At 40.0% G+C, this 14,758-nt stretch overlaps 1 protein-coding gene across 2 annotated transcripts in view; it reads left to right on the top strand.

The window, feature by feature from the left end:
- The first annotated feature begins 482 nt into the window (after positions 1-482).
- Positions 483-14,758, top strand: part of Rerg (RAS-like, estrogen-regulated, growth inhibitor) — a 115,156-nt gene continuing 100,880 nt past the window's right edge. The window contains exons 1-2 of one of the 2 annotated variants that reach the window (XM_005379016.2): positions 483-785; positions 4,778-4,950. In XM_005379016.2, the coding sequence (XP_005379073.1) occupies positions 4,890-4,950 (61 nt within the window). In that variant the 5' untranslated portion in view covers positions 483-785; positions 4,778-4,889. Of the gene's footprint in view, positions 786-1,190; positions 1,389-4,777; positions 4,951-14,758 lie in introns of those variants that run through there. The other variant, XM_013511678.1, reaches the window with a different exon arrangement.

The raw sequence follows: 14,758 nt of genomic DNA, 5'->3' as shown, positions 1-14,758 counted from the left end.
TACCTTTGTTAGGCTGTGAGCACGGTGGTGTACAGCTCCAAGGAGACTATCAACGCTGCTAAGTGGTACAGGAACCGTGCTGGGCTCTCTCAAATACACGCATAAGCACATCAGTGGAGTTCAGTGTTAATGCCTTTCTGGGCATCTCTCAGTTTGCGATCCAGCCTAGATTTCCTTCCAGCCATGTACTAGCCTTGGACTAGTTTTGTTTTGTTTTTCAAATCTCCAGTTTCCTCTTGGGTAACGCAGGGATAATTAATGTATTTCCAGGGGATGTTACTAAGATCCTTTGAAGTGAGGAACAGAACACAGCTCGTAGTGATGCTTTCATACGCAAGGTTTTAATCAACCAAAGTCGGTTTTCTGCCAGAGCCCGGAGGCTGAGAACTGAGGGGGAAAAAAAAAAAAAAAAAAAGGAAAGAGGAGGCGAGGCTTGGGTGCTGCGCGTGAAAGCCTGGTGTTTCGGGCTCGCTGTCCGGGAGGAGCCCGCCCTGGCTCAGTAGGGGGCGCCAAAGCGCCTCACTGCAGCATCCCGGCGGCGGAGCGGTGGCCTCGACCGGGCAGAGCTCGCGTCCTGCCGCAGTCTGTCCGCCGCGAGCGCCGGGGAGGGGACCCCCGCGGGCCCGCGCTCCCTGCCGCTGCGGCTCCCACCCGCGATCGCAGCCTGGCCAGTCGGACGCACCAGCTGCAGCCTGGGCTGGTGGCGGCGGAGGGCTTCGTGGTCCTGGGGGACCCACTGCGAACTTGCAAAGGACCGCAGCTCCCCCGGCCTGGAGAGCGAACAGGTGAGTGTCACGCACGTGTCCAGGTGGCTCTTGGGGCGACTCGCTGCAGATCTGTTTCAAGTCTTTGAGCTCTTGGCGTCTGAGAGGTAGTCCTGATGGTCACCGGGGCGAATTGGGGTTCGCAGAGAGAGAGAGAGAGAGAGAGAGAGAGAGAGAGAGAGAGGTGAACCCAGCACCCACTTTTTCCAGCGCTCTCCAGTATGCTTTTTGGATTGAAGCTGTGTTGACACCCTAGTTTGAAAGCAAGCGACCTGCAGAGCCACCCTGGCTTGTTTATCACTGCAGGGTACCTGTTGATTTCAGATAGCGCCATATCAAGGGGTTCGTAAAATTACCCTCTTCTGGGGGTGCCGCCTGGTGATATGAGGGAGGGTTCCTAGCTCCTCATGGAATCAGAAAAACTTGATTTCCGAACCAGAGAAAGGTTGGCCCAAACGGAAAAAAAGAGAGAACCTGATTCCCACGACCAGATTAGGTTCTTTCGTTCCCCAAACAGCTGCTCTTTATTTTGATGAGAACATGAAAACAGAAGTTAGAAAAAAATGACTGTGAAGATGCCTTTTTCCCCTCTCCACCTCCCAGAAAACAGAAAGAGGAACCTTGGTAAGTATAGTCTTGGGGATGATTTGTTAGGATTGAAAACTGTTTATAAAGAAACAAATAAGGTTCCAGCAATCTAAATGTCATAGGTCTAATAGTCTAAGCTCCTAGAAGGTGGCCAGTTGTTTGTACATACAGAACTTAGCATCTGTGGAATGAATGCATGTATTAATAATGATACAAAATGTGGAGGGTTTTTCTTCATTCTAAATTTCCCTTCATGACTCTATTTTTAGCAAAATATCCATTATACATTTATTCTTCTAAATATTCAGATGTGACTTTACTTTTAGGAGTGCTGGAGACTGAGAAGTTTTCGTCTGTAATAAAGCACTGTCTGCATAATAGAGGAGTGGCAGCTTCTAGCTACAGTCAGACTATTTGCACCCACTGGAACACATGTGTTTTCTTATATCCATTTTATGGAAGGTCTTAGATGATAAATTATTTTGAACATCAGAAATTTGGCCGTAGGTTACTTCAGTAGAACAATTTGTACTTTTACCGTATTTTTTTATAATACCAGTATTTCTTTTATTTATTTATCTATTTATTTATTTGTCTTTTTTTTGAGACAGGGTCTGGCTATACAGATCATGCTGGCCTTGAGCTCACTTTGTAGCCCAGGCTTGTCTCAAACTCTCAAAGATCCTCCTGCCTCAGCCTCCCGAGTGCTGGGATTATAGGCTTGTGCCACCAAGCCTGGCTTTTCACCTTATTTTCTATCTTGTCAAATTTAACTTCCCTTATTCTCATGTGAGAAGTAAAATTTTGAAGGATTTATGTCAGTTTGATGTCTTCCTCTAAGTGATTTTTCTGATTATAAGTTGGACAATAACCAGATATATCTTTATTAAATTATAAATGGAAAAAGTAACCCATATCATTTCTCTTTCCTACGTGAAATTCCTATGCATCCAAGAAAAGCAGTTTGGGAGTTTGCTGAGATATTTGACTTGTTTTTAAAATTCACATATGATGGTTACTTTTATGCAGCACTTATCAAGAAAATAATTACTTAGATTTTCAATACCCAAGAATGAACAGTTTTGCATAAAATAGTAAATTGTCCCAAGACGTCTATGGTTTTTTTCAAAGATGTTAGCCAGCAACTATTCTCATCTAGAATTTTATTTATTTATTTGTTTGTTTTTGGTTTTTTGAGACAGGGTCTCACTATGTAGTCCAGGCTGCCCTTGAACTCACAGCCATCCTCCTGTCTGAGCCTCCCAAGTGCTGGGATTACAGGCATGTGCCACCATGCCCAGCTCATGTAGAATTTATATAATTCAAATTTATATAGTTAATCTATTCCAATATAGTATGCTTCTATAATGAAGCCCTGGACCTATACATAGAAAGCTTTTCTTGATGAATTCATATAAAATGACAAATAAAGAAATCCTTTCATCTTTATCCAAAAGTATGGGATTAGATAAATTATAAACGTTTATGCTTTGGAGTTTTGGGTACTATTAATGATCACTAAGCAGTTTTTTTATAGGGAGATGAAGTAAGCAATAGTTAATGTTGACATTTCTTCCTTCAGAGGATGTTCTGGAAGTTTGGAAATCAGCAAATACAAAGTTTGTTAGGGCCGAGTTGATGACTCAAATGCACAAGGAAAGATTGCATATTACTGTCTCGATGGACACGTCAGAGGAATTTTCACTTTTTCTCTCTTGAGTTCTTTTTAAACACCTGCAGATTAAGAAATGCTCCTAGGAGCAGTTAACCTGTTTGGATAACAGATTGGTGTTTCACAAATATTATTAGATATGCATAAGTGGGTGAATCATAAGAACTGATGTGATTAAGTTTAACACTGACAGAAACGAAGTCTCGTGTTTATCTTTAAAGTGTCAGTTACAGGAATTCAGAGTACAGGAGTGTGCAGTCCAGGTGGGTGACAGGAGCTCCCTCTAAGTGGTGGTGGAACAGCACAGCCACAGCACACAGGGAGTGTCCCCGGGAGCTTCTCCTGTGTCAGTTGGTCAGGTCACTCCTCAAGTGGTGAAGGTTGCGGGCATCAGGTTTTTAGGATCATAAAAGCAGTGGGTACCAGGGAGGAGTGGTGCATATGGTGAGAGGGGAAGGAGAGGATAAAAGGCAAAAGAAAAGAATCCATGATGCTTGTCCTTTGGAGAATGAATCCACGTGCTGGACAGTAGAAATGTGAGACAGGACCAAGAGGCATAACAGCCAAGACCCTGATGGGTTCTGAGAGAAAAAAATGTAGTTGACTTGTTTCGAATTACTTCATTGAAAAAGCCCAGGACACATCAGCAGAAACCACAGGGAGACAGGTCAGAGCTCAGTGTAAGAAAGACCATTCTCCTAACTGGAAGGGGCTGACTAGAAAGAAAGCAGCATTGAGAGGTAGTGAACCCACCTCCTATACCTAGGGCTAGATAGTAAGTCAGGCACAAGATGATCCTCTGGGCCTAAGGAAAGCCTCTTGCAATGGCCGGAGGATTCCTTTGGTTAATCCTCCCAAGGCTCTTTCCAAGTTTATGTTTCCTTGGTATTAAGAACCTAGATTCATTTCTATAGCACCAACACAAAATGTGTTTACGCTGTATATAATGTCATGTTCCAGGTGTTAGGACAAGTTTATAAAGTAACTTCTGTGAGATCATCATAAAAAAAAAGAATCAAAACTTGAAGCATGGTATTTATCTTGTTTTCTACCAGGGCATTGTGCACAAAATATATATAAATATGATCTTGAGCTTATGTATCAACTCCGATAACATGTGCCTCTGTTACATAACTTGAGCATGAATTAGGATCCAATTTAACCTTGAAATAAAAAATTGAACTGCATGGCAGTGGAGTTGATTAATATGAATGTACATTATTCAGTCTAAAAGAAATAAAGAAGCCCTGAAGTGACCTTCTCCATCATGTGTACTTGTATGTTTACATACAGGTGGTAAGTGCATGTATTCTTGTACTTCAAGTATTTATTATCAATTCCTGCCAAGAAACAATGCCTTCATAAAAGTTTCCTGAGGGAGGGGCTGGGGATTTAGCTCAGCGGCAAAAGCGCCTGCCTGGCAAGCGCAAGGTCGTGAGTTCGGTTCCCGGTACCTGAGAAAAACCAAAAAAAAATAAAATAAAATAAAAAAGTTTCCTGAGGGAATACTTTAGAAAATGATATTGTGTGAACATGCACATATTTGGAATCCAGCATTTAAATTCTTAAATCCTGGGTCTTTCTTTCATTAATTAAATAGTTTGCAATAAATTACGAGGATCCTCTCGCAGGATCATGTGGGAGATCAAATTAGAAAATGCCGATAAAGTGAATAGTTACTGGCATACCATAGATACTTAATACAAATTAATTCATCTTCCAGCCATGAATTTCCAAATCTCTTTTGTTTAAGGATTGTGGACTCTTCCAAAATTTACAATGATATGGTGACTTCAATGACCGGGAACAAAAGAATTTGCTCAGATATTTAGTTTTAACAACAGTAAATTCTACCAAAACCCACCATGGCTAAAAGTGCGGAGGTCAAACTCGCAGTATTTGGGAGAGCAGGCGTGGGGAAATCAGGTAAGATTTCTGTTGTCGTTTTTTAGAGTATGTGTGGGTATGTGTTGGCCACTGCCTCTTGGGATTGGGCAGGTGAGTGGTTGGCATTTCTCATTCTTGCTTGTCGTCCTCCTTCTCTTGGGAACATTTATTTTGCATGACCAACTGTTATGTATCCTTTTGCTTATTCCTGAAAAAGTAGCTTTGTTGATATTGCACAAGGCAGTGGTCTTGATATTCTGAGGCATGGTGATTAAACAACCTCCAAAGAAATCAGATTGTGGAAATTTTTAAAAATTTATTTGCTTTTTTCACACTATATGAGATCCAGAGCAGTTGTTCTATACCTCAATCATTTTGATATTCTCAGCAGACTGTACAATGTCAAGCATATATTGGGTACTTTGTAAGTTCTTGTAGAATTAATATATCTTTACTAGAAACAGAATATTGGCATTATTGTCCAATACTTCTAAAACTAGAAGAGGACTCTTGAAAGTTAAGAGTATAGACTCTCAACTCAAGACAGCTATTGCTCTTGCCTCTGGAGTGAAGTTAAATTTTCAAATTATGGCTAACATCAATAATTCAGAGTGTTTTTGATGACCCACTTGAGAAAAAGTGTATATACCTATAAGATTCAGAGTGGAATGATGGAACTGAAAAATGTACCTGACATTCAGTTTGTAAATAATATTTTAGATTACACAGTTGGTGCTGGGAATTGAACTCATGACCTCATGTTGCCGGGCAAGCGCTGTGCCCCTGAGCTATATCCCTGGCAGATTTCATAATCAAAGCCTGCTAAAGGAGCTGTTGCTAAGATGCTGTGGGTTACGAGTACTGGTCTCTCAATCATAAATCTCTTTGCACACAGAACTTTTGGGTCTTAACAAAGTAAACAAACAGGTATCGAGCAGTGTATGTTTGTAGAGAGAAACTCTTTTGAAAGTAATACAGTGGGTAATCACATGATCTTGAACACAGAAGCACCTTTTAATTCTGTGACCAATCCCTTTCTTAATCACCCCCCTGGCCTGATTTTGGCAGTAATCTATTCTAAGCCTTCTTCTGTATTTTTCTTTTCATTTTTTTAAGTGCACTTTTCTGCCACCGTGCTTTCCTTCTGTGTGCTGCCTGCTTTTGCCTCTGGCGGAATCCAAGCAGGAAAACCAAGTAGCTGCCAGTGCTGACACTGCCAGCCTTCACAAGCTTGAGGGTGGTTAAACTCCTCCCCGTTAATCTCCCGGGTGTTTTCTAATGGCATGAGAACCTCTTTTCTGCAGCTGGCAGAAGGAGCTGGAGAATGAGGAAAGTTTGGGCTAGCGACAAGTGAAGGGCAGGGAGTATGGGGGCCTACGGTGCCCAAAATATCTCATCTGAGCCCCTGTGAGTGGAGGGCCAGTCATGATTTACTCATTTAATATTTACTATAAGTAGTAAGGGAAAGGAACTTTTTCTAAAAAGTCTCACATCAATTATTAAGATAAACTCCACATGCTTAAAAAAATTGAACATAAATTTTAAAACTCCTCAGAAGAACCACTCAGTTCTCTTTCTATATATCCGTCTCTTTCCCACCTTCCTCCTCTCGGAGCGAGCTGGTGCCTCCTACCTTGTCTTATCCAGTCTGATCCATCATCGTGAGTTTCCTTTGTCTCTCCCCGAGCTGTTCCAATCAGTCCCTCCGTTCTCTCCTGCCCAGTTTCCCTTGAGTATGTCTTTGTGCACTGTGCCATCCTCATCTTTTCTTCAAACTTCTTGAATATTGGCTCTGCCCTTCTTTTAACTTTTCCAGATCTCCCATTTTTTGCAGAAAGTAAACTCATCTTCCATTGTGACTGTTCCTGAAGCCACCAGCAAGTAATGCCCAAGAAACCGAATGAGTATTTTCTAGTCTGATCTTTCTAGACCTCTTCTTGTTACTCAACACAACCCCTCTTCTTTCCTAAATTACCTTCAGTGATGGTTAAGGTGGAGTGTCAACTTGAATGAGCTGCCTAGCAGATTAGTAAAACTACTTCTGGGGGTCTCCGGGTGGGTTATGGAGGTGTGATCTTGGGTACTGTATCTGATCTCCAGCCCCCTCTTCTCTGCACTGTTTCCCTGCTTTGCTTTCCAGTTGCTATGATCTAGGCACGTTTGCTCTGCCACACCCTTCCATCGTGCCATTTCTGCCTTGGAGCCCATGACCATGGACTGAATGCCCTGAAACCAGGAGCCAGAATCAGCCTCTCCTTTAAACTGTGGCTGTTAGATATTTTTCTCATCAATGGAAAAGCTGACCACTACATCTTCCTTCCAAGGCTCCTATGACAACACATTTCATGGCTTTCTAGCTGCCTTTCTATTGCCCTTAAGTGGCTATCTTCATAAGCTGCTCTTTCTATGCTATCTCTCAGAACTTGGGGCTTCCAGAGCTCTGCACAGGCTCTCTTGTCTTCTCACTCCAGGCACTCTTTATAAGGGTGGTGCCTCACACCACAAGCCCAAGGTCATGGCTGAGCACGAAGAACAGCTTCTGTGTACATTCAGCTTATCATGAAGTTCCTCAACAACTCTAAAATCCTGACTGCATAACTGAATCCTCTTTGTACTGCTTTCTCTCTCCACTTTGTTGTATACATTCCATCAAGATCATTTATTTTCATTTAGGTGGAAACCACCAAGATAGACTCCGTGGCTTGAACGATTGCTGTTTTTATGTCATCTACAGACAGCCCATTGTTTTTCTTTTTTCCTCTTATTGTAATAGTATTTAATAATAACATTGGCAAGTATAAATTGATCTGAAGACATAGACGCTCCTGCTTGTTGGGCAGGTTCATGAATGACACCCAGTGTGCCTTAGACAGCCGTTGCTTTTCTGTTCCATCTTTGGGCCGCCATACCTCACATTTAAAAAGTAGCATGGCTTTGACTTACCCTTGGGAGATAACTCTGAGATGTTTCCCATAATTCAGTGAAAATAACTGCAGATAATTTCTAATCTATCAGTTTCGAAAATCGGCTATTACAGTACTGCATTCATTTTTAATTTAGCTGTATCTTGTCTTTGCTTAGTACTTCACATGCCTCTTTCTACCGCATAGACCTCATCAACCTTACAAGTAACTTTTGTTTTTTAAGTCTGCAAGAAATTACACTTGCTAGAATAAGCTGCAGCTTTTTACTTAGACACTTCCCAAGACTGGCCAGGATGGTCCCATGACACCATCTTTTTTCTGTCCAAACTGCGTGGGAAATAACCCTAGGGAGCCAGCTCGAGGCCTTGGACTGCTAGAAACTGTGTGCCTGACTGGACCTGAGTTTGGGTCAGCTGTTTCAGAGTCTTTACATTTTATTGTCCTCTCTGATTTTCCCCCACACTCAGTACCAAATTGGTACGTGGGGTCCATAAGAATGCAGTGCCCATTTGTTAATAGAGAGAATAGCTTGAAGCTTTTGTTAACTGAATCCGGTAATCTGTGGCATGTTATTTCTCAACTTGTGGCATGTCACTTCCTTAGTTATAAAAATCATGCGGTAGGGCCTCTCTCAGTTATTAGGACTGAATAAGTTATGACATGCAGGTGTTTTAGCACCTGGCCCGTAACAAATGCTCAAGTATTGGGGCTGGGGATATAGCTCAGTGGCACAAGCACTTGCCTGGCAAGCGTGAGGTCCTGAGTTAAATTCCCGGTACAAAAAAAAAAAAGTAGCACAAATCCTCAAGTACTAACTTATTATAATATTTCAAAGTGTGCTTATTTTAATTTGTAAGTTTTCTAGTGAAAATATGCAAGCAAAAGTATGTTCAAGTGGGTATTTTGGTGTATAAGGTCAAAACCATATATCATTACTCAGCTTACCATAGCTCACCTCTCTCTCTGTCTCTCTGTCTCTCTGTCTCTCTCTCTCTCTCTCTCTCTCTGATTATAGTGATACCATTTGTGTGGCTTATCTTTAATCTTGGAAAAATAGCCAGAGATATGTTAGCATCATCAGTAAATTAACAAACACCCCTAAAATTGAAAGTGCTTCTGGTATGTGGTACCTGACTTTCTAAGCCCAGGTGATAGATAGGCTCTCTATGTGTAAAACAGAGTTCAACACTGAGCAGAACTTCTTTGGCTGACAGGTTGACCACAGACGTGTCAGCAGAGGCCACATTTAATAACGTGCCCATTCATAAACAGCACTGATGAAATATATGAGATGTTGTGCATATGTGGTATATACACGGCTGTATTCACATGTTCTGTTGTAGTGAGTGGATTCCTTTTGTCTAATTCTTCACCTTGAAGTTCTTATTCAAGTGAGCTTGCTGGCTGAGGGCCAGTGGAGTGAGCACTGTGGACCGGTTACAAAGTGTGGGCCACAGTTTCCCAGCCCCTCTCCTGCCCCTACATGGGTAAACGTTTATCTTCCCTGGCTGAGGGTGAAGCTCAGATAGTGAAGCATGCAGACCTCCTTACTTGTGTGCATTAGCCTGTATTTTGACAGTCTCCAAGTAATTAAAACCATAAGACCTGCCAATAAACCTAGAATACACGCATTTTTATTTAAATGTTTCCTATCTTCATCCTATTCCTCTCTGTAGTAATTGTAGGAAGGGCTGATAGAAAAACAACTGCAATTTTAAATTTAGTTTCACAGTTGACTTTCTCATTTTAGAATTGAGGTATTGTATGCCATCCCAAAATCTATTTCTTGAAAGGGCTAGAGTCTCAAAGTTAATTGAGAAATGTGATCCTCTAATTCAAAAACCAGTTGATATGTTCAACCACAAAGGCTCACGTTTGTAGACTTGGGCTGCTGGACTGTAATTGGGCACCAAATGCAAACAAGTTTGGGATATTTTTTTTTCTTGGCACCAAGAAAAATGATTTACTTTTCCTCCTCTTTCTTGTCCTTTTGCTTGTTCTTAACTGCCATTTCCCCCTTGTCAATTATAAAATGTTTTTAAAACCTTTTTACATTTTCTTTTGACATGAATTAGCAAAATTTAAAAAAAAATGATTGTAATTAAGACTTTTCCATTGTGAACCAAAAACTGCTTTAACAGCTGGGTGTGGCGGGACAACATGCCTATAGTCACAGCACTTGGGAGGCTGAGGCAGGAGGATTGCTGTCAGTTTGAGGCCAGCCTGGGCTACATAATGACGTCAAAGCCAGCTTGAACTGCATAGCTAGATCCTGTCTAAATAAACAAACAAAACACTGCTTTAGTTCATATGTGTAGTTTATGGCTGAGGTACATTTATGAGATCTCATATACATTAAATAAAAACAGCAATATCAATAGCATCTTGGGCAGATCCCTTTCCTTATGCTGCAGAAATTTTGGTGTTTTAGAACTTTTTCTTTCCTTTCCTTCCTTTAGAGTTTAAGGTATAGAATGTTGCTTCTTGAACATTGTTTTCAAAGAACTCACAACTGAAGAAAAAGGTATAAAGAACTTGAGGCTATATAAGTTCTCATAATCATATACTCTTGTGTGTTTTATTAGTGATATAAAATTATGCAAGATTTAATTACCCTACTATATATTTGCATGCTTGTTTGACTGTAAAAGCAAGAACCCCCCAAATCAGCAACTAAAATGGACTCCTCAGAAAGAAAGAACAAGTTGGTTTGTGACTGCCATGGTACTGAGGCTTCAGGCCCAGGATGAGGCCCACAGAGATGAGAGCAACCTGAGTAGCCCACCCAGGGAGAGGGATGAGCATCCTGAGGTCATCCTTGCCTCCTAACATCCTGCGTCAATCAGTGTATCAAGTTTTAGAGCATTATATTCTAAGTATGTATTTATACATATGTATGTGTATATATATATATGTTTTCCTTTAAAGATATATTTTTGACAAGTAATCATTGTATATATTTATGGAGCACACTATGATGCATTGGGAAATGATCAAACCAAGTTAATTAGCAGATTAGAGCCTCAAATATTTGTCATTTCTTCATAATGATAACATTGAAAATCCTCTTTTAGATATTTTGAAATATACAATGCATTGTTAACTTATGAATAAGCTAATGAATGTATTAAAGTCATCATGACTTGTTGCTCATCTCTCCCTGAAACTTTGCACCCCTCCCCCAGCCCCTGGTAAGTGCAATTTTACTGGTTGCTTCTGTAAGTTTGGTTCTTTAGATTCCACCCAGAAGTGAGGTCCTATGATATTTGACTCTATGTGCCTGCTTTATTTCACATAGCGCAGTGTCCTATGATTCATCTGTGTTAATTGCAAATGACAGCATTTGCTGCTTTTTTTTTTTTAAAAGACTGAGTACATATACAGTACCACATTTTTAAAATGTATTTGTTCATTTGTGGTCACTGGTTTTTTCCTATCTGGCTGTGGTGAATAACGCTGTCCTGACCATGGGAGTGCAGACACAGGGTTATATAACCTTAATGGAAATTTTCTAAACACATTAAAGTTAGAAGAAGGACAGCTCACGTTTCCCTCTTCTCAGGTGAATGCAAAACCTGAATGGCTCCTGAAAATGTGTGTGTGTGTGTGTGTGTGTGTGTGTGTGTGTGTGTGAACAAGCTGTTACTAGTTAGCTTGTAATATCGAAGGATACCATAATTAAAGCTCAATTTGATTTTTGTGTGGTTGGTGGTTAGCTGAACAACTGTTCTTTTCAAAGGATTGGGCCAAACAGAGTATGGGAGGGTGGTGCTTTGTACATTTGGGTGAGACTAGAAAAAGTAACCATGCTGTTGCCATCAAATATGGTTACTTATGGTTTTCCAGCAGTTATCGCTTCCTCCAACCTGCTCAGTTAAAAAAGCCAGAAAAGGCAAGTGGCTTAAATGAGTCGGTTGCTATTTATTTCATCCACCTTAAGGGCAATAAAAAGGTTTTTTTTTTTTTTTTCAAATTGCAGATTTGTGCAGATGAATATGCATAAAAGCCAGATCTCTGTGTGATTTATAAGTCATTACTGACCTTTCTGGAAGGCCCAGAAAAGAAAACAAAGAATTGTACTTAGGGAAAGCAAAGAACAAGGAAGAAAAAATAAACAAAGAAATTGAAGTCAATTGTTTGTTTATGAGTAAATACTTTGCAAACTGTCAATAACCAATTCTTAGTCAAGGCTTCTCTCTTAAGAGGACTTGCCATTCTCATTTGAATATGAAAGGAAAAAGGATTTTTAAAAATTTACATTTAAAAGAGAAGGGGCCATGCAAGAACAACAGAAAAGAATAAGAAAGAGAAAGAAAAATAGTTATGAAACAAACAATAGTGGGAAAAAATTGAAACAGAGGCAAGAACCTTTTCAGAGCCAAGTGGACATATCTCTGTCCTTTCTTTTTTGTATTGTACTATATTATTAAAATTCAATCTTCCTTTATTCTTAATGGATAGCTAATTTATTCATTGAAACATTCTTTCTGCAGTTAAATATCAGGCATCCTATTGGATGCATTTTGATCTTGACATCTTTCTTGGCAATGGCAAGGACTAACTTTCAGGAAGTGAAGAAAATTTAAATCATGCCTATAATTCCCCTTTTTATTACTGGTATTTCTCCAATTTATGGATTTGGGGAAATCAGCCAAATTTTTAAGGTGGTATTGGCCTTGAAGCCAAAATTCCAGTGCAAATGCATCTCTGTTGCTGCAGCTACCTTTGAAAATAGATGTGATTTCAAAAAATCAGCCGTAATTTCTTCCATCCCATTCAAAATAAGAGTGCTCTCTTGTAAAACCCAGGCAGCCTAAAATAGGTAATTTCATCATGAATAAACAGCCATGCAAACTGATATACATATATATGAGAAATGTATTAAAGATCGTTTGGTAGATCACCCAGCTTGGTCCTACAGCCAAGGCAAAAATTGTAGTTTATGACTCTGCAAACGTCTTGGAACTTTACTACTACATATTTTCATTTTGCATTATTTGGTTGTTTTCCGCATGCTCTGGAACATTTTCTATTAGGAAATGATATGATCATTAGAATATCACAATGTGAATCTTGTAGAACCTGAGGTTTTGTTTTATAAGAAAATTTCTATTAATCAGTGAGCAACCAAACCATGACAGAGCCCCCTGGGAATGCCAGGTGTGTTTCCAATAGTGACTGCTTTGCATACAAAGCCTTCCAATAACTGGATGAAGTTCATCCACATTATCAAGTGTGAGCTCCTTAATCCAAGGTCTCCTTATTTTAAACGTTAACTACATCTTTATGGGGTTTATGTGTAGAATGTTAACTTCTACATTACAGCGTGATTGAATACATGGATATTATAGGCCAGAGAAACTAACACATGAAGCTGTTACAACTGTTCTTCCTTACTTCTTTGGAACCAAAGACTTTGGAGGTCCTCACTGGCTTTAAGTTTGTCTCCTTAGAGTCACATGGAGCATGATAAATCCCTCTTCCGTATGACAGCTTTTCACATTGAAAATAACTAGCATGTGTCTACTCATGTCTGAGTCTTTCCTCTCTAGACTAGGAAGAGATAGTGACTTTGTTTACTCCACAGAGATCATAGTTTCCAGTTACATTATTCACATCACTGTCACTTATCCACTTCCACATACACTCCATAAAGTGTGGAGCCCCCCATTGGATGCTGTCATCTTAGCTGCGGTTTGCCCAGGACAGATCAGAGCAGAACTCTGAGTTAGCTACTAGATATTTTCTCCTGCCAAGGCATCCTGAGGTCACTGCTGCTTTCAGGGAGATGAGGGGACATGACGTTGCCCATGGGAGTTCATTGCAAATGAAAGCTTAAGGGTTTGCTATTTCATTTTAGAGTGTGTTTAGTTTCTTAATGTATGTTGCTGCTGAGTTGAGTATCCCCAAACCTATATCTCAGTTGGGTGCATATGTTTAACCCAGGTCGAGAAGTTTATTTTCATCCTCTTAAATATTGTTTTGTTAGATTTAATCAGTTCTTCTTACCTGTCAGGAGCCTTTTGTATTTGCACTTATATTGTCCCTCTCTACTTTGTATCATTTGAAAGTATTTTCATTGTGGAACATTGCAAGCCCATGATGCTAACAAATGAAAAATTTTGCTCCTTGATATCACTTATCTCATTGAAATAATGAGGAGTCCCAGTGACATTATGTCAGTTTATGGCTGGTTAAGGAAAAAAAAAAAAACAACCAGATCTTTGACTTTGAGTGTAGAGGTAACAACACAATACCACATTATTCCCATATTCATTAGATAGCTTCTGTTTAGGAGACGTACCATAAAAGAGGTAAACTGGGAGGAGATGTTACAGTGATAACTTCTTGTTTGCTGTTTTGCCATCTGTTTTTGCCTCACAGGTTTTGTTAGGACTTGAGGTTACATTGCTACCTAAAGTACAAATAGTGACCAAACATTATTGGTCCATATATCTTTTCTATGCAAAAAGGCATTTCCCAGAGATTCACTTCCAGACATGTAAGCACATTTCTGTACTAACTAGGCCAATTGTATGTGGTTTGGACCTGTTGCTACACATGGAGCTGAGAGTTGTCTTCAAATAGGCAAGAGTTGTCATCACTGAGAAAAGAGTTTCAGCTTGGAGTATCTCTCTATATCTAATATATTTGTATCCCTACCTGTAGCAGCCTGTTATATACATGGAGCATCAAGCACTGTTAGAGTACTAGTGAGATGATGGTAAATAAAGCAGACAACCTCTCTTCCCTCATGATGTAACATTATGGTCAGAGGAGAGAAGCGAATCAGAAATATTCCTTGAGGCACAGTGAATATGAGGCTTTTCTATGGGTTCTTAAAACTGGGACTTTTCCTTCACATCATAGTGAGATGAGACTGTTTTCTTTTAAAAGTGTGCACCTCAACAACTTTGATTTTA

This window comes from Chinchilla lanigera, unplaced genomic scaffold (genome assembly GCF_000276665.1).
Source record: "Chinchilla lanigera isolate Chin_1 unplaced genomic scaffold, ChiLan1.0 scaffold00012, whole genome shotgun sequence".
Taxonomy (NCBI): domain Eukaryota; kingdom Metazoa; phylum Chordata; class Mammalia; order Rodentia; family Chinchillidae; genus Chinchilla; species Chinchilla lanigera.
The sequence above is the reverse complement of the archived record's forward strand: the minus strand, read 5'-3'. Positions and strand labels throughout refer to the sequence as shown.